This window comes from Hyla sarda, chromosome 1 (genome assembly GCF_029499605.1).
Source record: "Hyla sarda isolate aHylSar1 chromosome 1, aHylSar1.hap1, whole genome shotgun sequence".
In the NCBI taxonomy this organism is placed as follows: domain Eukaryota; kingdom Metazoa; phylum Chordata; class Amphibia; order Anura; family Hylidae; genus Hyla; species Hyla sarda.
Window position 1 is genome coordinate 216,583,640 of NC_079189.1, and position 27,641 is coordinate 216,611,280.

Genomic DNA, 27,641 nt, shown 5'->3' on the forward strand with positions numbered 1-27,641 from the left:
TAAACTGCTATCTGGAATGATAGTTCTAAAGCTGGCCATATACCTTGTCTGTGGAACTTGAATACTTCACCAGAATCAGGCAACCATCTAATGCATGTGGGGTCTTCCAACTCTTCAACAGTAACTGATTGTGGGGGACAGATTGTTAGTTTTTAACATCCCTTATCCTTTTGTTCTTAGGGAGATAAGCCTCTGCTAGAGGAGTCTGGCATAGGCTTTTTACTCCCTCCCTATTAAGAACGCATGCATGCTTGGCTGTACATAGAAAACAGCAAATTCAGTTGTGCTGCATTGGTGCATATATGGTTTTATTGGTCAATCTTTGTTTCCGTAGGTTGGATCTAAGCTGATCCCATGCCACAAACTTGTGTTGGCCTGTGTGATACCCTATTTCCGTGCCATGTTCCTGTCTGATATGGCAGAGGCGAAACAGACACTCATTGAGATACGTGACTTTGATGGTGATGCCATTGAAGACTTGGTAAAGTTTGCCTATTCGTCACGAGTCACCCTCACTGTTGATAACGTTCAGCCTCTTCTGTATGCCGCCTGCATCCTTCAAGTAGAACTGGTTGCCAAGGCTTGTTGTGAATATATGAAGTTACATTTTCACCCCTCTAACTGCCTAGCTGTTAGGGCTTTTGCAGAAAGCCACAATCGTGTGGATTTGATGGACATGGCTGATCGCTATGCTTGTGACCACTTCCCCGAGGTGGTGGAGTGTGAGGATTTTGTCAGTATGTCCCCTCAGCACCTTTACAAACTGCTGTCTTCTGGCGATCTAAACATTGAAAGTGAGAAGCAGGTCTACAATGCAGCTATAAAGTGGCTCCGTGCTAATCCACAGCACTATGAAGTGTGGCTTCATGAGATCCTGTCTCAGGTATTATATCTTATATTTTACATGTACTACATCTTTGTATCTTTTGTGTACTCTTTACGTATATGATTATCATGTACAAAAAACCTATTAGATTGCTGCTTTTAGGCTTAGGTTGGTGTTTTTTAAATGACAGTGACAGCTCATTTCCTTTAAAAGGCTAGACTGTTAACATGTCAGAGAAGTGTCAAAAGTTTAAAATTAATGGTGGTGGTCTGGATGCTGAGAGGGGGTCTCAGCATCCAGACCACCACCATTAATTTTAAACTTTTGACACTTCTCTGACATGTTAACAGTCACACACACACACACACTTTTCGTTAGAATAAGCAGGAAGCACTTTCTCTTCCCACCATCTCCTAGATATAGGAAATGGATTCTATAGAATGTCTATTAAATAATAGTAACACTTTAAGTAGCCATCTATAGGATCTGATACTTTGAAACAGGTCACTTGAGTTGCTTTAAAGGGGTACTCTGCCTCTAGACATCTTATCCCCTATTCAAAGCATAGGGGATAAGATGTCTGATCTCGGCTGCGGCACCCCAGACATACGGTGCATGGAGTGAACTCCGCTTCGTGCCAGGTGACTGGCGATGCGGGGCAGAGGCTTGTGGCGTCAAGGTCACGCCCCCTCAATGCAAGTCTATGGTGGGGGCGTGACGGCCGCTCCCATACACTTGCATTGAGGGGGCGTGACTGTGACGTCGCGAGTGGGGTGTGACGCCACGAGCCTCTGACACTGCACCCGATGCTCTAAACAAACTCTAGGTGCAGCAGGGAGATCACGGGGATCCCGCCATTGGACATCTTTTGGAAAGGGGATAAGATGTCTAGGGGCGAAGTACCCCTTTAAAAGTTAGTCTTAAACATTTAAGGTAAAATGGAAGAAAAAAAAGTTGACCAGTTTCCCATACCAATCAGACAGATTGTTTCTTTAGTTTCTAAAAAGGCCTCTGAAAAATAGAAGCGATCTGGTTGCTATGGGCAACTGGTCAACTTTTTCTCTGCACAGGCTTTGATAAATCTTCCCCTACATACCTTCAACCATGAAAATTACTTTATAAAATGTTTTACTGTCCTAGGTTCGACTTCCTCTGTTGCCCATTGACTTCCTTATGTCAGTTGTGGCCAAAGAAGACATCATTAGACAGGACTTAAAATGCAGAGATCTGCTGGACGAAGCAAGGAACTATCACCTGCACCTGAGCAGTCGAGCCGTTCCGGAGTTTGAATATACCATCCGCACAACCCCCAGGAAACAGACTGCTGGTAACTGGAATCTTGGTTTCTGTAGGATTAGTCTTTGAGCATTATCCCATCACATACATTTTTTTTTTTTTTTTTATCAGATTTTTATTAGGTTTTAATTAGCTTTAATAATCGACAGAACCCCTACCGCCAACCCAAGAATAGCACCACCCCCAGTCCACCAGAAGTCCAAGTCAGGTTAAAATATTCCAGACAATATTACAATGTCATAGGCGCTTCAGTAAGTATACAAATTGGCACAGAAAAAGAATTTAGAGAACAGAAACCATAGCAGGTAACTAGTGATTTTCCACCACAAGAACTGAGATTAACCATAGTCACATTAAAAGGAGGAGAAAGTACTATTACAAACAGCTCACACCCCTCCTCCAATCCAGGCCCCACCAAGAGCAAAAAAGCCCATTAAGACCTATCAGTACCCATCAGGTAAGCACACACCCCGAGATCACACAGATCCTAGTAATCAGATCCTCCACAGTAGGAGGACAAGCTTTAATCCAATATTGGGCAAGGTTTTTTCTGGCTGGTATAAAACTTGGAGGATAGCTATTTCCATCCCATATGGCTCTTCCTGGCATCTTGTAAGGCCTAGAAGACAATGCTTTGGCTTCAATGGTAGTGTAAAGCCATACTGTATGAATCTGCACAATTACTTCCCTCTAATAGGGAACCAGATGAGGATGCTCCCACACCATATGACATAGGTGTGCACCAAGGTGGCCACATCTGGTACATGTAGAATTGGGGTGCAAGCCAAGCCTGGAAAGAAGCACCGGGGTCTCGTATATATACTCTGTGCAGAGGGAACAGCTGTGATAGGACCAGCTTTAGAAAGGGATAAATAAAGAGTATATGACAAGCAGTAGACCACTGCTCATAAGACAAAGGCCCTAAGTCAGCCACCCATCTGCTGCGAACCGACAAGGGAAATTTCTCATGATAGGAATGCAAAATCTCTTTATAGAGCGAAGAGATAATACGTACAGAATCCAAGGAGGAGACATCGGATTCGGATATGGTGTTGGAGTGAATCTCCAGCGACCTCTACTTACCCTGCACTTTGAATATGTGTCTGAGTTGCAGATACCAAAAAAGGAGGAACGTGTCAGCTTGAGCTCCACCTGGAGACCTCCTAATGATTAAAATGCACCCAACTGCCCCAGTCTACACATCCTCCTCTGCTCCAAAAACTTAGCAAAAGAGAGGAAATCAGGCAGACCGGGGTTACACCCCAAAGGCATAAATTTAGTACAATTGTTCATTCCTTGCACAGCCTTGGCTTTGCGCCAAACCTTGCACCACAAATGAGTAGTGGGGAACAGAGAGCACCTATATCCAGAATATGGAGGAGTACATGGCCGCCATATTTAGCCATCACATACTTCTAAGTCATTAAATCGTGCTCTTCTGTTCTTAGATATTTCATGATTTTATGTTTTGGACACCTGCATGACTGTCAGTATGGTCGACAAATAATGTAGTATTGACCCAGGTCTCGGCAGGATTATGAGATTTAAAACCTTTGTATGTATTAGCAGTAGACTATTCCGAGCTGTGAAGTTCTGCAGAATACATGTACAGCTGCCAATAAAGTCTAATGCCAGTAAAACTGATTATCTCAGTAGTTTTAGGGAACAGATGGGTAGTGGGTATTCATATCTGCAATGTCACAGTAATCTACAGAAAACATAAAAATCCCCATGAAGGAGAAGTCTTCTCCATGAAGGAATGGATGTTAATAAAAGGTTTTCTTTTTCAAGAGAATTTATGGTCACTGGGGGAGATTTTTCAAAACATGTCCAGAGAAAAAGTTGTTGAGTTGCCCATAGCAACCAATCAGATTGCTTCTTTCGAAAAGGCCTCTGAAAACTGAGATGCCTCCCAATTTCAGGACCCCATGGACTGCAGATCAGAAGGGTTACTTAAAGGGGTACTCCGCTGCTCAGTGTTTGGAACAAACTGTTCCGAACGTTGGATCCGGAAGCTTGTGATGTCATAGCCCTGCCCCCTCAATCCCGGCACCAGATCCAGCGTTCAGAACAGTTTGTTCCAAATGCTGAGCAGCGGAGTACCCCTTTAACTCCTTAAGGACCCAGTAAAAACTGTACGCCCTTAGTTAGCTCCCTTTCTGTAACGCGGGGCTACGGCGTGGCCCCGCGTCATAGCGAGTCGGGCCCAGCCGGGACCAGTGGCTAATAGTGCGTGCCGCGTGCTATTAACCCTTTAGACGTGGCGTTCAAAGTTGATCGCCGCGTCTAAAGTGAAATTAAACTGTTCCCGGCTAGCTCAGCGGGCTGTTCGGGATCGTCGCAGCGAAATCGTGGCAACCCGAACAGCTGGCAGACACAAGGAGGGTGCCTTGCCTGCCTCCCAGTCATGGGGCAGAATCATCGATCAATGTTATCCTATGAGATAACAAAGATTGATGTAAAAGATCAGTGTGTGCAGTATTATAGTCCCCTATGGGGGCTATAACACTGCAAAAAAAAAAGTTAATTCAGATCATTTAACCCCTTCCCTAATAAAAGTTTGAATCACCCCCCTTTTCCCATTTAAATAAAAGTGTAATTAAAAATAAACATGTATATCGCCATGTGCGGAAATGTCAGAATTATAAAAATATATCTTTAATTAAACTGCATGGTCAATGGCGTACGTGCAAAAAAATTCCAAAGTCCAAAATAGTGTATTTTTGGGTAACTTGTTTATATTAAAATGAAAATAATAGAAGAAAAAAAATGAATAAAAAGTGATCAAAAAGTCCGATCAATACAAAAATGGTATACACGGAAAAATAAAAAGGTATAGGGATCAGAAGATGACAATTTTAAACGTATACATTTTCATGCATGTAGTTGTTTTTTTTTCCAGAAGTGCGACAAAATCAAACCTATATAAGTAGGGTATCATTTTAATCGTATGGACCTACAGAATAAAGAGGTGTCATTTTTACCGAAAAATGTACAGTGTAGAAAAAACGGAAGCCCCCGTTTTCATCAATTTTGTCACACAATGATTTTTTTTTTCCCCCTTTTCACTGTAGATTATTGGATAAAATGACTGATGTCATTACAAAGTAGAATTGGTGGTGCAAAAAATAAGCCATCATATGGATTTTTAGGTGCAAAATTGAAATAAGGTAAGGAGGAAAAAACTAAAATGCAAAAACGGAAAAACCCTCAGTTCTTAAGGGGTTAAGATTTATGTAGTGGCCACATCTGTGACAAGTAAGCCCCAACAAGCGAACCCCCCCCCCCCCCCCCCCCCCCACATGCGACACCCAGAGACGCTGCTAAAGCTACCAAACAGCAGCATCTTAGCAGTATCTTGCAAGGTAGTCTTCTGGCAACAAAAAGGCGGATGACTTAGAGAACTGTCTCCATCGTAATAACATCAGGATTTTTTGATGCTGATATCACCTTAGAAGAGATTAGTGCTGCCATACAGAACAAGGCAAAGGGTAAATCTCCAGGCCCAGATGGGCTTTCTATTGAAACTTATTGTAGATACCATGATATTCTAGTGCCTCACCTGCCGATGGTCTTTTTAACCTGCTCTTCAGAAAGGGGATTCTTCCTTTAATGAGGCCACCATAGTGGTTCTCCTTAAATCTGGGAAAGACCCTCAGGATTGTGTCTCACACAGGCCTATTTCTTTAGTCAATGTTAACTACAATATATTGTCCCTCATTTACGAAGCTAAATCCTACCAGTTTTTGTTGGGTTTTTCCATGTTATTTTGTTGGAGAGTGTATGAGACATGTCCTGAGACTACTGTATGACAGTGTGCACCAGGAAAATCCAACTAACCCGACATTGCATTGTGAAAAGCCAAAAAGAGGTTATGGCTGGCCCAAAAAATGCGTGGTTTCACAACCCGACCTTTTTACTATTGAATACACAAAAAAATCCTGTGTATAAGTGGCTGGAAATTTCTACCTATAAAAAGCTGGTCAGAAAATTTTCTCGACTTGTAAATCTGTGATCCCCATAGTAAATAGAGAGGAATCCTACAAATCTGAAACATTTCACACTAGTAAAAACCCAACACTCTCTTAGTAAATGAGGCCCAATAACTAAGATCTTGGCTAAGGGTATGTTCACACTACGTAATTCCCGCAAAATTCCACGATAGCAATTATGCGCATTGAACATTAGGATCAGTGTGAATGGGTTTCCATGAGACCGGTTCACACTGAGCAATTTCCGCTGAGAAATTGTTCAGCGCAAAGAAGGAACATGTTCAGCGGCGGCAGCCAGAATGGAATCTCCGCTCGCAGAATTGTACAAGTGTTCAAAATAAGTAGTGTGAACATATCATGAGGCTTATTATTCTTTATCTGATTCACCCAGTTTAGAATGGCTTTATGTTGGGAAAGAGAACCTCGATTAACATCAGATGGGTTTAGGCGGTTGTTTAATACAGCACATTACATGACAATGATTGGGCCTTACTCTACTAGATGCCACCAAAGCATATAACTCAATTCAATGCCCATTCCTCTTTTTAATGTCTGGGCAACTACTCATCTGGTCCCTAATTTTGTCAATGGGTGAGTTCCCAACTGCCAGGGTACAAGTGAACAACTTTTTTTATTTTTCTTTTTTCTCTCTTCATAGAGGTACTCGACTGCCCATTGTCTTCAGCCTTGTTTGCTCTGACCATTGAGCCCCTGACCATTAAGATCCCTTCCTCAGTTTCCGGTATTGCCATTGCTAACACTGAATCCAGCCGGGCTCTATGCAGATTCTGCCACATTCTCTCATTCCCTCACTTAGTGTGGAGAACAGGGAGGAAGCCATGGAATCACACCATATGGTTTCTCCAGAATATAATAAAATTAAACAGTTGAACATCATACGTTAGTCATTCATCATTTTCTTAGGAATGATGTGTTCTGCTTTAGGATAATTTAAAGAAATCCTTGCTGTTTGGGTGATGACTGTTCTGAAATTTGTTGAATTATGTTCCTTACAGATTGTGTACAGTATTGTTATCTGTTATGGGTGACACTATTCGGTACCACTATATTTGGGAATTTTTGCGAGATCTCCAAGTGCCTTATAACTTTGTTTAAAATGCTGATACTGTTTTTATTGTATATTATACTACTTATGCCTATTTTGCTGCATTGCATTTGTCTAGTACAGTTTCAGTGTCAATAAAAGGAGTTTAAAAAAGAAAAACAATACAATGAATTAATATATTTGAATTACATACAGTCATGGCTGTAAATGTTGGCACCCCTGAAATTTTTCAAGAAAATGAAGTATTTCTCACAGAAAAGGATTGCAGTAACACATGTTTTGCTATACACATGTTTATTCCTTTTGTGTGTATTGGAACTAAACCAAAAAAGGGAGGAAAAAAGCTAATCGGACATAATGTCACACCAAACTCCAAAAATGGGCTGGACAAAATTATTGGCACCCTTAACTTTAATAATTAGTTGCACACCCTTTGGAAAAAATAACTGAAATCAGTCGCTTCCTATAACCATCAATAAGCTTCTTACACCTCTCAGCCGGAATGTTGGACCACTCTTCCTTTGCAAACTGCTCCAGGTCTCTCTTACTGGAAGGGCACCTTTTCCCAACAGGAATTTTAAGATCTCTCCACAGGTGTTCAATGGGATTTAGATCTGGACTCATTGCTGGCCACTTCAGAACTCTCCAGCGCTTTACCATCCATTTCTGGAAGCTTTTTCACGTATGTTTGGGGTCATTGTTTGGGGTCATTGTTTCTGACATTGGGCTGTACAGTGCGACCCAAAATCCATTGGTAATCCTCAGATTTCATGATGCCTTGCACACATTCAAAGCACCCAGTGCCAGAGGCAGCATAACAACCCCAAAACATCATTGAACTGCCACCATATTTCACTGTAGGTACTGTGTTCATTTCTTTATAGGCCTCATTCCGTTTTCGGTAAACAGTAGAATGATGTGCTTTACCAAAAAGCTCTATCTTGGTCTCATCTGTCCACAAGACGTTTTCCCAGAAGGATTTTGGCTTACTCAAGTTCATTTTGGCAAAATAGTCTTACTTTTTTTTTTATGTCTGTGTCAGCAGTGGGGTCCTCCTGGGTCTTCTGCCATAGTGTTTCATTTCATTTAAATGTCTACGGATAGTTCGCACTGACACTGATGCTCCCTGAGCCTGCAGGACAGCTTGAATATCTTTGGAACTTGTTTGGGGCTGCTTATCCACCATCCGGACTATCCTGCGTTGACACCTTTCATCAATTTTTCTCTTCTGTCCACGCCCAGGGAGATTAGCTACAGTGCCGTGGGTTGCAAACGTCTTGATATTGCGCACTGTGAACAAAGGCAAATCTAGATCTCTGGAGATGGACTTGTAACCTTGAGATTGTTTGTTGATATTTTTCCACAATTTTGGTTCTCAAGTTCTCAGACAGTTCTCTTCTCCTCTTTCTGTTGTCCATGTTTAGTGTGGCACGCACACACACAATGCAAAGACTAAGTGAACTTCTCTCCTTTTTATCTGCTTTCAGGTGTGATTTTTATATTGCTTACACCTGTTACTTGCCCCTGGTGAGTTTAAAGGAGCATCACATGCTTGACACAATCTTATTTTTCCACAATTTTGAAAGGGAGCCAATAATTTTGTCCAGCCCATTTTTGGAGTTTGGTGTGACATTATGTCAAATTTTTTTTTTTAAGTTCCAAAACACACAAAGGGAATAAACGTGTTACTGCAAACTTCATTTTCTTGAAAAATGTTAGTAGGTGCCAACATTTACGGCCATGACTGTAACATTGTAGACTTACGGTACCTATGGAAAATCCACAACAAATACACATCTGCACAGATAAGGTGCATGTTTTCTTTGAATTATCCAGATAAGACTTATTAAAATCTCATCCATTTTGCTGTTACTATAAAAGCTGTGGCTTTTCCACAGCATAGATGTCATGTGTGGCCGTAGTTTTAGGATTTAACCGGTGTATGAATACATGATTTCTGCAGATGTCAAAAGCAAATACTCACATGGTGAGTGCTCCAGGAAAAACTTTAAAAAGGTTATCTACGAGTAAAAGAACAAAGCTAATTTCTTCTAAACAGTGCAATTTCTAAAAACAGTGCCACACCTGTCCTTGGGTTGTGTGTGTGTGGTATAATAACTTGGCTCCATTCACTTAAATGAAACTGGGCTGTAATATAGAGGACAGCTCTATTTTTTCCAATTCAGGTTAACCCCTTTTTAATCTATACTCTCCTCTTTGTACCCTGTCCCAGGTGTTCTGTTTTGTGTGGGAGGACGTGGAGGTTCAGGTGACCCATTTCGCAGTATTGAATGCTACTCTGTAAGCAAAAACAACTGGTTCTTTGGGCCCGAAATGAACAGTCGAAGGAGACATGTGGGTGTTATCTCTGTTGGAGGTCAGTAAAACCTTAGCTATCCTTGTACTGTGTTGCTGCTTATGCTCCATAATAGTCACTAGCAAGCTTGGCAATTATTGAGTATATGAGAAGTGTAATGGTTGGGATCAAAGGCTACTTGTATAGTAATGTAGCGATTTGGAAGCTCGATATACAGGTTTCAAGGGTAATCTTGCTGGACAGGAAAAGGAACACCTAAATTTAGAAGAAAAAAAACAACCTATGAGTTATTTGGGGTTCATATGTTACTATTTATTTTTATTTTTTGTTATACTGTTGTTCAAATTTTCATCATCTCATTCCATGAGCTGTAACCCTTATTTTTATTTTTTATTTATTTTTTCTTCCCCTATGATTTACCGTCATAGGTTTTAATTTTTATTTTTGCTGGATAATGATGGGTACACCAAATTGGTACCCCTTAATGGGGTACTCTGCCCCTAGACCTCTTATCCCCTATCCAAAGGATAGGGGATCAGATGTCTGATCGGTGGGGGTCACGGTCACGCCACACCTCCCTCAATGCAAGTCTATGGGAGGGGGCGTGGCAGCCGCCACACCCCCTCCCATAGACTTACATTGACTGGGTGTGGCGTCACGAGGGGCGTGGTTGTGACATCACAAAATGTTCCAAACGCTGGGGCAGCGGAGTACCCCTTTTAAACCAGAAGTCAGGGACTGCAATTCCAATAGAGAATTGTATGAGAATGTATGTTTATACTTTCAGACACTTATTAGTCCTTATGTTCGGTAGGGATCACAGTACTTGGACCTTAACCAACATGCTAGTTTTCAGCTGTGCTACGGATAGGGGATTACATTTAATCTTGGGATACCCCTTTAGTTGTGCGCTAAAATAAAATTGAAAAAGAAATGTACGGCTTTGACAGAATTAAATATATTTGCGTGTCTTGCAGGGAAGGTGTATGCGGTCGGTGGGCATGATGGAAATGAACATTTGGGTAGCATGGAGGTATTTGACCCTTTAACAAATAAATGGATTGTGAAGGCATCAATGAATACAAAAAGGTATCGTCATATGGAAATGATGATTAATCTATGACCATTTACCCTATTACACCACTTTTTATACAAAGTTAACCTTTTACTTCGAAACAGTCTAACATTGCATTACTTGTCTTGTAATGATCCTTAGTAGCAACCAGCATAATAACCTGGAGCTACATCTGCAGTCCTACAGGTGGATGTTGGAAACAGTCAGAAAATGTAGTGTAGATGAGATCCTATCCTATCCTAACACCTTCTAGAAGAGGTAGGTCATCTAGGTCAGGTTATTGTGTGCAGCCCAGGGGTAAATACTGTGCAGATACAAAACAAGCAGGGGATGCTGGGAGTTTATAGCTAGGCTACCATCAGAACTGTGAACTAGAATGGGTTGTAACTCGTGAACAGTACAAGAGAAGGTTTCCATTAAATTCTGTTTAGAGAAGCCCAGAAATGAATCCCAATCATTGCTTGAATATAGGACTTTAAGGGCAACAACAATTGTGTATGCTCATTGTTCAGCACTGGCAATCTGCACAAAGGCGCTATTTACTCTGCCCTTCGGAGACCTCTTACAGACGGATTAGTCAAGTGGCAGAACAGAAGCGTTCTTAGCTTCGTTCACAATTTGCACAGCATGGACGGCATGTTTTGTGCCCTCAGCTAATTGCTCATCACAGTAAGCCATGGAGTAAAAGTAGGTTATTGCATACAGCCGAGATCTAAAGCCATTGTTCTAATAGTGTCTATGTACTGTACATGTGTAAGGTTGCCTGAGAGGGAAATCTGGCCCTTAGTTTGTTGTTGTAGTTTATCTGCATATGGATCTGGTTTTGCACCGTATACCTGGTTATAATAAAATAGAAATTACAAGGAACAGATAAGAGATCATTTATAGTGATATGGAAATGAATGCAGTGGTAAAATGTCATTGCCTCACTGTCTTTAAGCCCAGAGGGCACATAATAAAATTAGTTGTGGCTTCATGTACTTTATTCACCCCCTGGACAACTTGCTCATTTTGCTACTGTAGCAAACTGGAATTTAAAAAGCCTTAAAGGGGCACTCCGCCACAGGACATCTTATCCCCTATCCAAAGGATCCCCTATCCCCGGGATCTCGGCTGCAGCACCCCGCTGTCATTACTGCACAGAGTAAGCTCGCTTTGTGTGTAATGACGGGCAATACAGGGGCCGGAGCTTCGTGACGTCATGGCTCCGCTCCCTTGTGATGTTACAGCCCACCCCTCAATACAAGTCTATGGGACTTGTATTGAGGGGGCGGGCCATGATGTCACGAGGGGGCGGAGCCTTTGGATAGGGGATAAGATGTCCTGGGGTGGGGTACCCCTTTTAAAGGGCTACTCTGCCCCTAGACATCTTATCCCCTATCCAAAAGATAGGGGATAAGATGTCTGATTGTGGGAGGTCAGCCGCTGGGACCCCCACGATCTCCGGTGCGGCACCCCAGTCATACAGTGCACGGAGCGAGCTCCGCTTCATGTCAGGTGACAGCCGACTACAGTCGTCAGGACCCCTTCATCCAAGCTTCCATGTTCAGAATGCCAGCAGCCGGACTCCCCACCATCAGACATCTTATCACCTTATCATTTGGATAGGGGAGAAGATGTCTGGGGGTGGAGTACCCCTTTAAAGCATTACTGTTGTTTAATGGAAAAATGTTGTTTCTAATACTACCTTAACCCCTTCCCCCCTTGGGCCATTTTTCCTTTTTGCACTTTTTTTTTTTTCCTCCTCAGCTTCTAAAAATCAGATGCATATGAAGGGCTTCTTTTTTGCGCCACCAATTTTACTTTTTAATACCATTAATCATTTCACCACAAAATCTACGGCAAAACCAGAAAGAAAATATATATGTGTATATATTTTTTTTTTGTTTAACTATTCACTTTTTTTTTTTTTTTTTTTTTTTTTTTTTTAAGGTAATATTACTACTCCCAGCATGGAACAGACTGTTCCATGATGGGACTAGTAGTACCTGTACTAATGGACAGACTGCCCCAGGTGTAACCTCTGACACCCGTTGCGATCCTTCTATATAATACATAGAAGTGGGTGGCACGGCCGCTCTTCTTTGGTCCCCTGCACTGTATTCTGCGATGTGAAGTTATTCACATCACAGATTCATATTTCCCTCAAATATGAATAGGTATATATACGGCAGTGCAGGGGACCAGAGATGATCTGCCCGGCCTTGGCTATACATAATACGGGACGATCGCAGCTGGTGTCAAGAGTGACACTTGCTGCGATCTGTCCCTTACTGCAGGTACTACTGCTCCCAACATGGAGCACACTCTGCTCCATGCTGGGAACTGTAGTACCTGCATTAATAGACAGATGGCCTGAGTGTAACTTCTGTCTATTAGTACAGATTCTACAGCAGTGTGCGCTCCATGTTGGGAGCAGTAGTACCTGCAGTAAGGAACAGATCGCAGCAAGTGATCCTCCTGATATGAATTTCGGGACTCAGCTGTGCTAACAGCTGATGCTGAGCAGTAGATGTATGTCGTATAGCTACTGCCCAGCAAGAACTTATAGTGAGCCTGCAATGTATATACAGTATTCTGTCACGGTCTTTCCAGACAGGGAGACTCCAGCTGTTGCTAAACTACAACTCCCAGCATGCCTTTTACAGTCAAAGATTGTCTGGGCATGCCGGGAGTTGTGGTTTTGCAACAATTGGAGGCTCTCTGTTTGGGAAGAGCTCCAAAAATGTCCTAACCCTTTTTTTTTTTTTCTCGTTTCAGATCCATGTATGCAGAGTATTGCAGCGGATTGGGTGGATTACAACGAACTGGATTTTTTTTCTTTTAACAAAATGGCTATTGAGGGCTGTGGGGGAGTGTTTTTTAAAATAAAATACTTTTCCCAATGTTTGTTTATTTATTTATTTTTTTAATTGAATTTTCAGGCTTAGTGGACTCAGTCTTATTGACGTAATCCATTACTAGGCCGGGGCTTAGCGTCAGCCCCAAAAACTAGTGCTAACCCCCAATTATTTCCCCGGTACCCACTGCCGCATGGGTGCCGGGAAGAGTCAGTACTAACAGGTCCGGAGTGTCAAAAATGGCGCTCCTGGGCCTAGGCAGTAACAGGCTGGCGTTATTTAGGCTGGTGGAAGGTCAGTATCAATGGTCCTTGTCCACCCTGGTAACGTCAGGCTGTTGCTGCTTGGTTGGTATCTGGCTGAGAATAAAAATACTGGGAACCCTATGCGTTATTGGCCTTCCCCACCCTAAATAACGGCAGCCTGTCTGGCCGAGGCCCAGGAGCGCCGAATTTGACCCTCTGGGCCTATTGGTATCGGCTCCTCCTTGCACCCCTCTGGCAGTGGGTACCGGGGTAATAATTGGGGGTTAGCACTAGCTGTTTTTGGGGCTAACGCTGAGCCCCGGCTTGGTAGTGGATTCTATCAATAAGACCGGCTTCCAATACTAAGCACGAAAATTCTATTTAAAAAAAAAAAAAAAAAATTGGAAAAATTATTTTAAAAAACACTCCTCACAGCCCTCGTTAACCATTTTATTAAAAGAAAAAAAAATCTAGTTCATCGCAGTAATCCACCGAATTCGCCGCAATCCTCTGCATACATGGATCTGAAACGAGAAGAAAAGAGACACAAAAAATGGAGAATGCCCAAAATGCAAAGCCTTCCCAAACAGAGCCCCCAATTGTTGCAAAACTACAACTCCCAGCATCCCCAGACAGCCTCTGGCTGTCTGGGCATGCTGGGAGTTGTAGTTTAGCAACAGCTGGAATCTCCCTGTCTGGGAAGACACTGGCAGAAGGGTCTGTTCACATTATACAAAACGTACAATGTGAACAGAGCCGCATACTTACCACTCTGCCTCCTGTTTGTAGCTCCACCCCCTAATGATGTCATAACTAGGGGCGGAGCTACACAGACCTGATGGGGAGCGAGGGAGGTAAGGGGATCTCCTCTTCTGTATACACTAAATACAGTGATCTATAGATTTCTGTATACCGCCCAAAGGTGCTAAAGGAGCAGGGAGCCCTGTCAGTATAGAGACTGGATTCCGGCTCCTGTATAGTATACACGGGTACACTATGCCCCCTGTATACTATACGGCCGGGGGAGGTGAGTAGTGATGTTATACATCACTCTTCATTTCCTTTACACTCTGTGGACCGCGCACTCAGCATCCGACCCACAGAGTGGTACCTGAAGACAGTGAGAAAACTGCAACACACCAGGAAAAGCTGGAAAAAGCTGTGGCAGTTTTACTGGCATTTTTTGCTGGTAGAAAAAACTCAATGGAATCCTAGCCTCATGGAGGCAATGGGAGAAATTTATCAAAACCTGTGTAGATGAAAAGTTGCTGAGTTGCCCATAGCAACCAATCAATGGCTGCTTTCATTTTTGAAAAGGCCTCTGCAAAAATGAAATAAGCAATCTGGACAGGTTGTGATATATCTCGCCCTATGAGATTGTACCGATACTAGCCATTTACATGGTATCGGGGACTCGTTTAATGTCCCCGATACCATGTCCGATACCTGCTGCCGCTCCGCTGCCCCGTCCTCCCGTCCGCTTCATAGTCTTCCATGGAGGAGCATGTGACACAACGTCACTCCGCCTCCTCCCCTGCGCCCAGCGTATCGCTACGGAGGAAGCGGAGTGACGTGTATGTCACATGTTCCTGCATAGGAAGCCATAATGCGGACCGGGAGGACCGAAGAACGGGGCAGTGGAGCGGTAGCACCTGACGGAGGACAGCCCTGCTGCTGTTAATGTCTAAAGGGGGGCCCTGCTGCTGCTAATGTCTAAAGGGGGAGGGGGGCCCTGCTGCTGCTAATGTCTAAAGGGGGAGGGGGGCCCTGCTGCTGCTAATGTCTAAAGGGGGAGGGGGGCCCTGCTGCTGCTAATGTCTAAAGGGGGGCCCTGCTGCTGCTAATGTCTAAAGGGGGGCCCTGCTGCTGCTAATGTCTAAAGGGGGGCCCTGCTGCTGCTAATGTCTAAACGGGAAGCCCCTGTCTATAGGGGGGCTGCTGTCTACAGGGGGCCTGCAGTCTATAGGGGGGGGGGGGGCTGCTGCTAATGTCTGTAAGGGGATACTACCTACTATTAAAGACAATCTTACAGCAGAGTCACCTGCACTAACTTGAATTTATAGGTAGATAGTGCAGGTGACCCGGTTTCTATCGCTGCTCACCATGTGGTCATTGGTCTCACCGCCAATGCAAATTCCCTGTTCTGTCCAATGGAGAAGAGAGAAATCTTGGCTCATACTACAGCAGCCGCCTCCATTGTACACAACAGGGAACCCACATATCATACGGTAAACAGCGCCAGAAACCGGGTCACCCTGGTGTCAGATTCCCTTTAAAATATAAGTACTCATACTGTGTATCGGCGAGTACTAGAATTAAAGTATGGGTACTCGTACTCGGTCTTAAAAAAAAAATGGTATCGGGACATCCCTAGTCTCAATCATGTGATGTAGGCAGGGAGAGGAGTGCAAGGCAGCACAGACTTCTCCTAATGGGTGGAGACCTCTGCTGATCAAAACTTTTGACATTTCGCTAGGACATGTCAAAAGTTTAATAATGACAGGAACTCCTTAATATCTAATTTTAAAGGTCAAAGTTGGGCTGAACCTTCTCTCTTCAATACCTTCTCGGCAAACATTTATCTAAAGAGTTTTTTTTTTTTTCTTGTACCAATGGACGGTATCTCCCTGCAGGAGGATCCTATGTTACATGTGTATATTGCTATATAGTGCTATGTATTTCATTGTATATTTCCAGTACTTATTACTAACAATAAACTTCTGAGACCCCATCCATCCAGCTATATCTAACCATGTAAGTGCTTGGCGGTACACCTCACTCCCCAGCTCAGCCGACTGATTGCAGGAGAGCAGCTCCATAGATCAGTGTTTCCCAACCAGGGTGCCTCCAGGTGTTGAAAAACTACAACTCCCAGAATGCCTGCACAGACAAAGGCATGCTGGGAGTTTGTTTTGCAACATCTGGAGGCACCCTGGTTGGGAAACATTGCCATAGACTATAGTGCAAATCATCTCCTGACATCAGTTGGACCAGGGAGTGAATTGCTCTGCTGCACGTTTCGTCTGGCTATATCTAATGATCGTAAAGGTTTTAGTACTGAGACCCTGACCAATCTAAATTTTGACTTATCTGTGCAGCGTTTGTCAAACGTTTGGTTAAATAACAGTAAAGCTTTAACAGCTCTTTAATTAGCACAGAGGGGGAGACTTATCAAAAACTGTCCTGAGGAAAAGTGGCTGACTTGCCCAATGCAACCAATCAGATTGCGTCTTTCATTTTTGAAAAGGCCTCTGAAAAATAAGTGATCTGATTGGTTGCTATGGGCAACACAGCAACTTTTCCTCTGGACAGGTTTTCATAAATCTCCCCCAGAGTCCTTGCGGGCACGTTTTTGCAATACAGTTCCCGTATACGTTTTCAATTTGAAAACCATATGCCAAACGATGCATCAGGTTGAGTCCATTTTGCATCCTGTACGGTTTTGTCAGTTTTTTTCCCCTGTACCCAAAAATGTAGCCTACCACAGTTTTTGGTCGGGGTGAAAAACCGTATTGAAACGTATTTTTATTTTTTAACATGGGAGTCAATGGGAACCGTACCGTACAGAAGCGTACGGTTCCATCTGGTTTTCACCATATGTTTTTTGACTTTGCACATTTTTTTTTCTTGGAATTTTAATCAAACAAGTGAAACTTTATTCATAATGGAGTGAAAAGTTAAAAAAAAAAAAACAGATACAACTTAAAAAAAACAAAAATGGATGCAACCGGACATAATTTTTCAAACCATTTACGGTTTTCAACCGTATATGGGTTAAAATTTGTACACACGTTTTGATACAGTTTAGTCAGGTTTTAAGGAATCCGTGTTTGGTCAAAAACCTGATACGGGAACTGTATTGCAACAGCCTAATACTCATCTATTTTATTTTTTTTCATTATAGGAGAGGCATTGCCCTGTCCTCCCTTGGTGGCCCAATATATGCTATTGGAGGACTGGATGACAATACTTGCTTTAATGATGTGGAGAGGTATGATGTGGAATCTGACTGCTGGACAGCTGTGGCTCCAATGATCACCCCTCGCGGAGGTGTTGGATCTGTTGCTCTGGTGGTATGTATATAACCGAATACCTGATGAAAAGATACACTACAGTGTAGGTACACGTTTAGTATCTTATGAACAAAAAATTTCAAAAAGGTTCATAGTGTTGTATTGCTGATTCTAGTCAATGCTGTGAAATTTGTCTATATTTACATCAGACAACCAGTGGATTTTAATAGCATAGTAAACTCTTAGCTTAAAGGGGTATTCCAGGCAAAAACTTTTTTTTATATATCAACTGGCTCCGGAAAGTTAAACAGATTTGTAAATTACTTCTATTAAAAAATCTTAATCCTTCCAATAGTTATTACCTTCTGAAGTTTTCTGTCTAACTGCTCAATGATGATGTCACGTCCCGGGAGCATGAAGGGAGAATATCCCCATAGGAACTGCACAGCTCCCGGGACGTGAGTCATCAGAGAGCAGTTAGACAGAAAACAACAACTCCACTTCAGAAGCAAATAACTATTGGAAGGATTAAGATTTTTTAATAGAAGTCATTTACAAATCTGTTTAACTTTCCGGAGCCAGTTGCTATATAAATTTTTTTGGGCATGGAATACCCCTTTAAAGAGGTACTCAGACGCTAAGACATCTTATCCCCTATCCAAAGGATAGGGGATAAGATGCCTGATCGCAGGGGTCCCGCTGCTGGGGACCCCGTGATCTTCCATGCTGCACCCCGTTAGAATCAGCCCCTGGAGCGTGCTTGCTCTGGGTCTGATTACTGGCGATCACGGGGACGGAGCATAGTGACAACACGGCCCCGCCCCCGTGTGACGTTACGCTCTGCCCACTCAATGCAAGCCTATGGAGGGGGTGTGACAGCCAGAAAGTTAAACAGATTTGTAAATTACTTCTATTAAAAAATATTTACTCTTCAAGTACTTTTTAGCAGCTGTATGCTCCAGAGTAAATTCTTTTTGTTTTTGTCTGTCTGACCACAGTGTTCTCTGCTAACACCTCTGCCATGAGCAGCATAGGTTTGCTATGGGGATTTTCTCCTGCTCTGGACAGTTCCTGATATGGGCATCAGGTGTCAGCAGAGAGCAGTGTGGACAACTCAAAAAAATTCAAAAAGAATTTCCTCTGGAGCATTCAGCTGCTAAAAAGTACTGAACGGGTAAAGATTTTTTAATACAAGTAATTTACAAATCTGTGTAAGTTTTCCACCGGAGTACCCCTTTAAATGACTGTACAACGCCTGAATGTATTTTACACATTTATTCAGTGTTGTGTTTATTGGAGCATAGGTAGTATATAAAGCTTTCCTTATATTCCATGACCTATTTTCATTTGTAACCTGAAGATGTGCAGTTTTCCTTCTGTATTTAGTCATTCCAAGTGTAACATTGTTTTTTAGTCTAAATTCTGTTTTCCGCCTCTGAGCTGTTGTGCCCAGACATGCAACTGGAAAAGCCATCATCTGTTTCACGCTCACGTGGGTGTATGAAATATGTCCAGTTTTCCTCTGAGAATTGGGAGTGCGCACAATGCCACATCTACACTACTTGCTGATTATACTCCATGTGGGTAAAACATTCCTCCATATAGAGAGGCCTAATATTCCTGTGTAAGGAAGGAATGTTGCTGTGCACAGAAAAGCTGTATTCTTGTAATAAAAAAATAAAAAAAATCTCTAACAATAATGTGTTAACAGGCCTTTAGAGGATTCATATGTGCAATCAATGGTATGGTCTACATGACATTGTGCATTGTATTCTACCATAAATGCATTTGCACATCAATATTTTATTCCGTCATGCATCCATACAACCTTTCTGGTTGTAGATAGGAGTGTGCCCCATTATAGGTTCTAATGATACCACTGTTCTTCCTTCTCTTGTTTGGTATCTCAGCACTCATAATACATTAGGACAGTCCAGCCTTGAGGAGCAGCTGATGGCTGTAGATATGGCTTCGATAAACTCCAGTGATCAGCCATATTAATATGGAATTTATATACTCCCCTGGCAGCAGAGATCCATCAAATAGTGAGCATTGTAATAGAGCTTATAGAGGAGGGTCCTCTGTGATGTCCTGATGGTAGTGGTGTGTGTTCTTATATACCAGGGTGCCTCCAGCTGTTGCTAAACTACAACTCTATATCCATAACCCAAAGGCCATTAGAGGCCCACTAAACTATAATCAACTAAACCCCAGGGCCGTAGCATCACACCCCTATTAGTATACCCTTTAAAAATTCACTTTTATTGTGCACCAGGATAAAATCATACACAGAAAGAAATAGTAAAACCTATTCCAGTGAAGACAGTGAACTGTATATGTTTTGGAGATATCACTCCAATAAACGATAACGGATACCTAATGTCCCACTGGATATTGCTTAAAATGTGACACAATTGCCAGCCCCAACATGTTTCGCCGTTACAATGGTGTTCTCAAGAGGCAAATAGTGGCAATAGCAGCGACTAAATGGTGGAGGGGGCTATTTATAGACACTCTTATGACCTCATCAGTGTTGGACCACAATAAGGCACCAATACAAACGGTTGTAACAACTAGTGCCAATGAGAATAGTGTACAGACAATCCCTTCCTGTGTCATAGGGCTCAATCTTCCGATAAGCAACACTAACAGATACTCACATCAGTGATCGTCGTCCTCTCCACCAGCGATCTCGTGACGGCATCCCCGTCACTTCCGTGCACCAGCGCATGCCCCATACTGTGCACAGGAGACTTCTCCACTATCGCAACACGTTCATCAGTATGCGCATGTGTGAGGACTTAGAGTAAATCACCAGATAACGCTGTGCGCATGCGATAGGACTTAGAAAGAAATATCTATGAAGAACCATTACTGCAAATGCACTCCTCAACATGTGGTGAACAACACTCGGCACATGTATTACTATCACCAATGGGTATTTGTATTCATATTGATGGCAATAAATAAGGTTAAATATCTAAAATGAAGTGCAATCATATCTCTGAATTCTCTATTGTTTTTTTTCATTATTTATTGTACTCCCCCCATTGCTGAAACTGCTCATTAGGGGGTACCATAGCTGTCCTATAAAGAACTGAGAGGAAAAAACAAGAGTGCGAATGGAAGCAGCCCAAATATCCATTATTAACACAACATCACCCTAAAAGGACTATTACCAATGGACTAGGAGTAACAAATAAATGGGGACCTTACTAGTCTCAGTTTTACAACATGTACTTATACATATATCTCTATCTAGCTCGCCATTGGTCGTCCGCCATATTAATACTCTGGGATGTACAAGAGTAATTAAAATAATCAAAGAAACACTGCAAATGAGAACCCTTCATTCAAGCCTAAAGGTGCTTGGCTGCGAAGTCTCCATATCCACTGAGCCTCCTCCCGTAGAAGGAGGTTATCTATGTCGTCTTTCCTAGGTCCCAATTGAAGTTGGCAAAGCCCCATAAACCGTAGTTTGTTTAATCTGCCTCCATGTGCCACATGCATGTGTCAGGAGACCGGGGTATCACCCCTGGTTCTGACCGTACTTAGGTGTTGTGATATACGCTCTTGTATTGTCTTGCCAACGTACCACTAGAGACAGGTGCACTCGGCAATATAAATGACATTACGTGGATTACCGTTAATGAACTGTCGTATATCAGATCTCCGTTGATCCACAGGGTTTACCACCTCCTTACTTTTTTGATGTACTGGCAAAAATTACAGTGGCCATACAGCATTTGGCTGTCCGGGCATGCTGGGAGTTGTAGTTTAGCAACAGCTGGAGGCACCCTAGTTGGGAAGCACTGTTATATACATTCATTCTAGGTTTGCGAATATCCTCCTATTCAGAATTTGAGTTATTTTTAAAAAACCATGAATTCCATAGAGATAAGATCAATAATAATAAAGCAATTATGTAGTAATAAAGCAAACTGTCCTTGACTGGTGTGTTTAGAATCATGTCTATGCTGTGGGAGGAAATGATGGTGTCGCTTCACTCTCAAGTGTGGAAAGATACGATCCACATCTGGACAAATGGATCGATGTGAAGGAGATGGGCCAGCGAAGGGCTGGTAACGGAGTTAGTGAACTTCATGGCTGCTTATATGTTGTAGGTAAGTGCCTTTCGTTTTGTCTATGGGAACACTCGAAAATATTCTCAAGCGTGAGCAGCTTGTATGCTAGTATTTCCTCTGTGCATGTTAGCCGTATCTTGTAAAATCATGTTATGCTGCAGCTGCTTCAAAATGTTTTTCTTTTTATACTGACAAAGTTGTATTAGGGCTTATTTTATGTGGGAAGAGTTGTAGTTTTCATTGGTGCACTTTATTTTCTCATATAATGTATTACAAAGCCAGACTCCTGACCCCTAGAACTAGTTTCTCTACCTACAAAGCTGTTAGGGTTTATTTTTTGTGTGCCATGGTCTGTAGTTTTTAAACTCTACCACTTTTGAGTAGTTCTGGCTTTTTGATCACTTTAAAAAAAAAAAAAAAAAAAAAAAAAAAAAAATTATGGTATGTGATGTGACCAAAAATCAGCAACTTTTGATTTTTTTTGATTTTTTTTTTTTTTTTATAAATCTTTACTTTAGCAACTAGGAATTTTTTGGCGTTTACACTGTTGGACGTGTTGCATCATGATTGTAATGTAATAAAGTATGTTTATTTTATTTTTTACAGTGTTATATTTGAAAAATGATAAGGGGATAACATAATAACATAGTTCATAAGGACATCAAGTTCAACCTATAACCCTAATGAGTCCCTACTGAGTTGATATAGATCTAGAATCCATATCCTGTAATGTTATTATTTTCCAAAAATGCATCCAGACCCCTTTTGAACTCTTTTACAGAGTTCCCCATGACCACCTTCTCAGGCAGAGAATTCCACAGTCTCACTGCTCTGATGCTGGTGAAGAAACCTTCTTTCCTCTAGACGTAGAGGATGCCCCTTGTTATAGATACAGTCCTGGGTATAAATAGATCATGGGAGAGATCTCTGTATGGTCCCCTGATATATTTATACATAGTTATTAGGTCTCCCCTAAGCCTTCTTTTTACCAAACTAAATAACCCTAATTCTGATAATCTTTCTCGGTGCTGTAGTCCTCCCATTCCCCGTATTACCCTGGTTGCTTTTCTTTGAACCCTCTCCAGCTCCACTATATCTTTCTTGTACACTGGTGCCCAGTACTGTACACAGTATTCTATGTGTGGTCTGACTAGTGATTTGTATAGTGGTAGAATTATTTCCTTGTCGTGGGCATCTATGCCCCTATTGATGCACCCCATGATTTTATTTGCCTTGGCAACAGTTGCCCGACACTGGTCACTACAGCTAAATTTATTGTCAACTAAGACTTCTAAATCCTTTTCCAGGTCAGTCATACCAAGTGTTCTCCCATTTAATACATAATTTTTCTTCCCCATGTGCATTACCTGACACTACTCACAAGCCTGCACTCTTTGTATACTGAAATGTACTAGGGATGCACCGAAATTTTGGCCGCCGAAAATTATCGTCAAAAAAATGCCCCTTTCAGCCTTTTTGGCTAAGGGAATTTACTGCAAATTAATTTTGGTGGGTGTGGCCTAAAATAGGGACGTGGCTTTCAACTTATACTCTCTCTGGTGTGAGGTGCAGAACTGCACACCGGCACAACACTGCCTTATCCTCCTTGTGCCGTGGGAGGGAACTCTGATTATTCTGTATCTCGCAAGCAACAGTTAATCTACAGCGTTCACAATCGGCAGTATCAAAACATGCTGAGTAAAAATGGAGTAGTTGCCCATAGCAACCAATCAAATAGGTGTGTACCCTTACACCTGACTCTCTAGTGTGTCCTGGAGTCAATGTATGGTGAGTGGCAGTGCTGTGGCTGCAAGCTCCACCAGTACCTTCTATAGCCACCACGCACCCCTTTAAGTAAATCGGGAACTAAAAAATTCTGATAATACAATTTTACAAAAAACTAGATTTAAAAAAAGTGGGCGGGGCACTGCATTTTCGGTTTCGGTTTCCGGCCAAGCACAGCCTAAATTTTAGTTTTTTGCCCAAAATTTCCCTTTTGGTGCATCCCTAAAATGTACCATTATACCTCCATAGTTTTCAAGATATCTGCCAGTATTTTCTAGTATGGAATTTTTTTTTATTTCTAATGGCTAAAAACCCTGACTTTTCAGAGTGGTGTCTTGTAATCAAATCATGGGCCTGTGCATCCAATACAGGACCAGGACAGATCTCCTGGAAGCCTTTTTTTTTTTTTTATTCTACAAAAATTTACATGTGTTTACTGAAATTGGAACACTTTGTCATACCCAAATTTTTTTAGATGTTTGCAGCACCCACTTCTTGGTACCTATGGCCATCGAATAGACATGCAAAAAGTTTAGATCACACTAGTCAATGCGGTCATGTCCCTCTGCGGCCGGTGAGTACGCTGAGAGCAGTGTGACTCACCGACCCGCAGGAAGCAGAAGAAAACAGGGACCGGAGAATGGGACACAGACACCGGAGCAACGAGTGAAAGTAGGCAGGTGAGTTAAAGTTTGTTTTGTTTCATTTTGCAGCCCAGGCATGGAAGGTTAATATAAAAAAGTGCCATAGTATTCTTTTAAATGCACGGCTGTAGAGCAGTGAAGTGCGCTTCACCCAGTTATAATTCACGATCACAGAAGATCTCAAAATTGAGACAAGTTTTTATAAATGACAGGAATGCTTTACATTGGCACTGCCTTTTCAACTTGCCTCCATTTGATAACCAGTGTCATTCCTAAACTGTTTGTACATCGTTTCATTAAGCATAACTTAATCTCAGAAAAACTGCTCTAAAGTATTGCCCGCATGGTGTCTTGCTTCTTTGCAGTCTGCAGTGCATTGCATACCACAGGATATCTTTCTCTAGTAACAGTTTTATCGGGATAAATTACAGGAAGTAAAAGCAGGGCTTAGCATGTGCTATGTACAGGAGAGAGAAATCCTAAGATAACCAGGGCTGTGTACCTGTAAGCGTAGCCAGGCTGACTGCTTAAAAAAAATTATCCACACTGTTCCTCAAAGATAGTTCAAGGCTTCCTTCTCATCTCTGACCACCCATAAAGGGCAGCTCAGGGCTGTTGTCCCTTGTGTAAATAGGAGTGTACCTACTACTGTGAGTCCACAATGATTCTTCACTCCACATGTCATCTATAGTATATATGTACTGTGTAAATCATCCCCCAGCAAAGTACATTCTGGCATAGCAAAGAGGAGTATTTTGCTTTGCTTTGGCCAGAGAAGTAAGGGGAAAGAAGTACATGTATGTGTAATACTAGCAAACGGCTGAGTTCTGGTGCGATTCCTTGAAATGGAATGAATAAAAAATAGCTGTGTACTATGGAAGGGGCTCAATAACAGCAGTGGCAGTAATTAAAATCACCTTTTCACCACTATGAGGAGTTAATCTAACAAAACCATGCGGGGTTTTATAATATAATTTCAAAAGACAGGTACACTTTAATAATCTTACAATTTAATAGGTCTGTGTTCTTGGTGACAATATAAAGTAACCATGTGCATGAATGTAGGAGAATCCTAACCATTAAGTGGGGCTATGAGGATTTTGATAATCTTAACAGTTTTTAATTTTAGCGTTACTCAGTCTGTTAAAGAGGTACTCCGACAAAGTAGGAAAAAACCTCTGCAGACTTATATTTTGTAGCTTTGCTTATTTGTCTGCCCCAGTTCTAAAATGATCAAACATCTATTTGCTTTGTGGGTGTGTAATACTCCCCTCTACCATGTTCTCTCAGTATTGCAATGTATTGCTTTCCCTCAGTGCTTCATTACAACCCTCCCACCCTCATCCGACTGTACTCCTGCCATTTCCCCACCCAGAGCTGCCGCAGAACATATCAGTACGCAGCAGACTATTACTTTGCTGTTAGTAAATCTGCATCTGGTGGTCTGAGTACTGAACGGACATAAAACAGCTGTCACTTTCCTGTGTTTAGCACTGTCTAATGTTGTTCCTGCTGTGTTGATGTATCTGCACCAAAAATAAAAATAAATGTTCTGCATGACCCTCTGTGAGTGCCTCCTGTTGTTTTACTTGGACTGCTTTACTGGAACTCAGTTTCCTGGGGATTGAGCACTGCTTGGGATCAGTTGAATATTCCTCTGTTTCCATGAAAGCTTAATATCCATGTTTTTCTGAAAGTGTGATGACTATGCCATTTGCTATATCTATTTAGCTTTAGTAAATCTTCAGCACCTGCTGCATTCATTCTCTGTCTGCTTCTCTGCCTGTGGCATATATAAACACCTCATTCTTCCTTACATGCCCCAATAAAAATGTATATGAAAGGAGGGTGAAGTAGGCTGTAGGGGTTGGTCAGACATGGTGATATAACTGGGCAGGGCTTGAGCTCAGAGACAAGATGCAGCCAAGCCTCCTGAAACAGCAGATGATAGTGCCTTGTTCTGGGAGACCGCGGGAGAAGCTGGGAAGCTGGAGACAAGACCACACAACGTTGTCTTCCTGTAAATCATGCTAAAACATGCTGAATCAAACAGCAATTCATATATCTTGAGGCAATAGGTTTACATAAGAGGTTTTTGGTAACAAAAATGAAGTCTGGTATCCCCTTCCTTAGACTTGTCTGTATATTTTACTTTGATCTAGTTGCTGCTGCTTTGGTGACATGCTTCTGTTTTGCTTATCCTTCCAGGTGGATTTGATGACAATTCTCCCCTGAGTTCAGTAGAAAGATATGATCCCCGCACCAACAAGTGGGAATACGTTGCAGAGCTAACTACCCCAAGGGGTGGAGTTGGCATAGCAACTTTAATGGGCAAAATATATGCAGTTGGTGGTCATAATGGAAATGCATATTTAAATACAGTGGAGTCTTATGACCCTATAATGAACAGGTAATTGTTTGTGATGGGAATGTATTTTTTCATATGGGGCCATCCAGGACTGAGAAAACATGGCTTATTCTTTCAGAAACAGAAAATTCATATGTCTCTAGCTCGGCCCCATTCACTTCAGCAAGAACCATAGACAGTAATGTTGCTATTTCTAAAAGAAAGCAGGTGTGCTTTTCTAATACTGAATAGCTTTTTTGTGTATGTTTTCATTATACCATAATCTACATAATCTACATACTATATCCCTGATACAATATATTATTTGGGCTCCAGTTACAGAATATTAGTGGAGACATCTGTCCTTTAATACCTACATAACATTTCTTATAATAAAGAAGGCTGTATAGTATAGGTAAAGTATTGAACTGGTCTTCACTCTGCCTGAACCACTAGTCATCAGGGTCTACTCTGGGGGCTACTCTCTGCCTTGTCAGCCCTGACTAAGTATAGGTAGAGATCTATCAATCAATAATGAGGCAGAGAAGCCATCATAGACTGCGTAAACATACGGGCAACATAAGTGATGGCAAGTTACCTTTTAAAGGGAAACTGACAGCAGGGCCATCTGCACTATGCTGAATATACAGGTAGATAGTGGGGGTGATGCAGATTCACACGCCAGCGTGGGCAGGGGTAAGCGCTACACATACAGCAGCCGACTCCTCCCAGCAGTTTAGTAAAAACTATATTAGCATCAAGATGAATATCTCCTGAATGGCTGCACTGATTTTCACCCTGTAAGAAGCGTTTAAATCAGCATCACCCGCACTATCTACCTGTATATTCTGATAAGTGCAGAAGACCCTGCTCTCAGTTTACCTTCAACGCCCTGAGGATGCAGAAATGTTTCATTTTAGCATTTTTGTTTTTTCCTCCTCACCTTTCAATAATCACAACACTTTAAATCTTCCACCTACAGACATAGGCTTTCTATATTTTTTTTTTGTGCCACTGTGAGGTGCAGAACTGCCTCCTATGCAGTTCTGCGTTCGCCCCTCCCCTCAGCTGTTTGGAGATTTCCGAACATGCAGCCAAGGGTGGTGAAGG

General features: G+C 42.1%; 2 protein-coding genes across 4 annotated transcripts in view; one reads left to right on the forward strand and one right to left on the reverse strand.

Moving 5' to 3' along the window:
• The window catches only part of KLHL8 (kelch like family member 8), a 40,029-nt gene that overhangs the window by 10,171 nt on the left and 2,217 nt on the right, over positions 1-27,641 (forward strand). For both annotated transcript variants that reach the window (XM_056568738.1, XM_056568739.1), the window contains exons 3-9: positions 335-883; positions 1,967-2,153; positions 9,414-9,557; positions 10,475-10,586; positions 17,562-17,730; positions 21,635-21,794; positions 26,393-26,594. In XM_056568738.1, the coding sequence (XP_056424713.1) occupies positions 335-883; positions 1,967-2,153; positions 9,414-9,557; positions 10,475-10,586; positions 17,562-17,730; positions 21,635-21,794; positions 26,393-26,594 (1,523 nt within the window). The remainder of the gene's footprint in view (positions 1-334; positions 884-1,966; positions 2,154-9,413; positions 9,558-10,474; positions 10,587-17,561; positions 17,731-21,634; positions 21,795-26,392; positions 26,595-27,641) is intronic.
• Positions 1-27,641, reverse strand: part of AFF1 (ALF transcription elongation factor 1) — a 161,393-nt gene that overhangs the window by 5,142 nt on the left and 128,610 nt on the right. Inside the window, exon 21 of one of the 2 annotated variants that reach the window (XM_056568737.1) lies at positions 9,665-9,752. The exons of the other annotated variant lie outside the window; for it this stretch is intronic. Coding sequence (XP_056424712.1) covers positions 9,718-9,752 — 35 coding nt within the window. The 3' untranslated portion in view covers positions 9,665-9,717. Of the gene's footprint in view, positions 1-9,664; positions 9,753-27,641 lie in introns of those variants that run through there. 2 annotated transcript variants of the gene reach the window in all.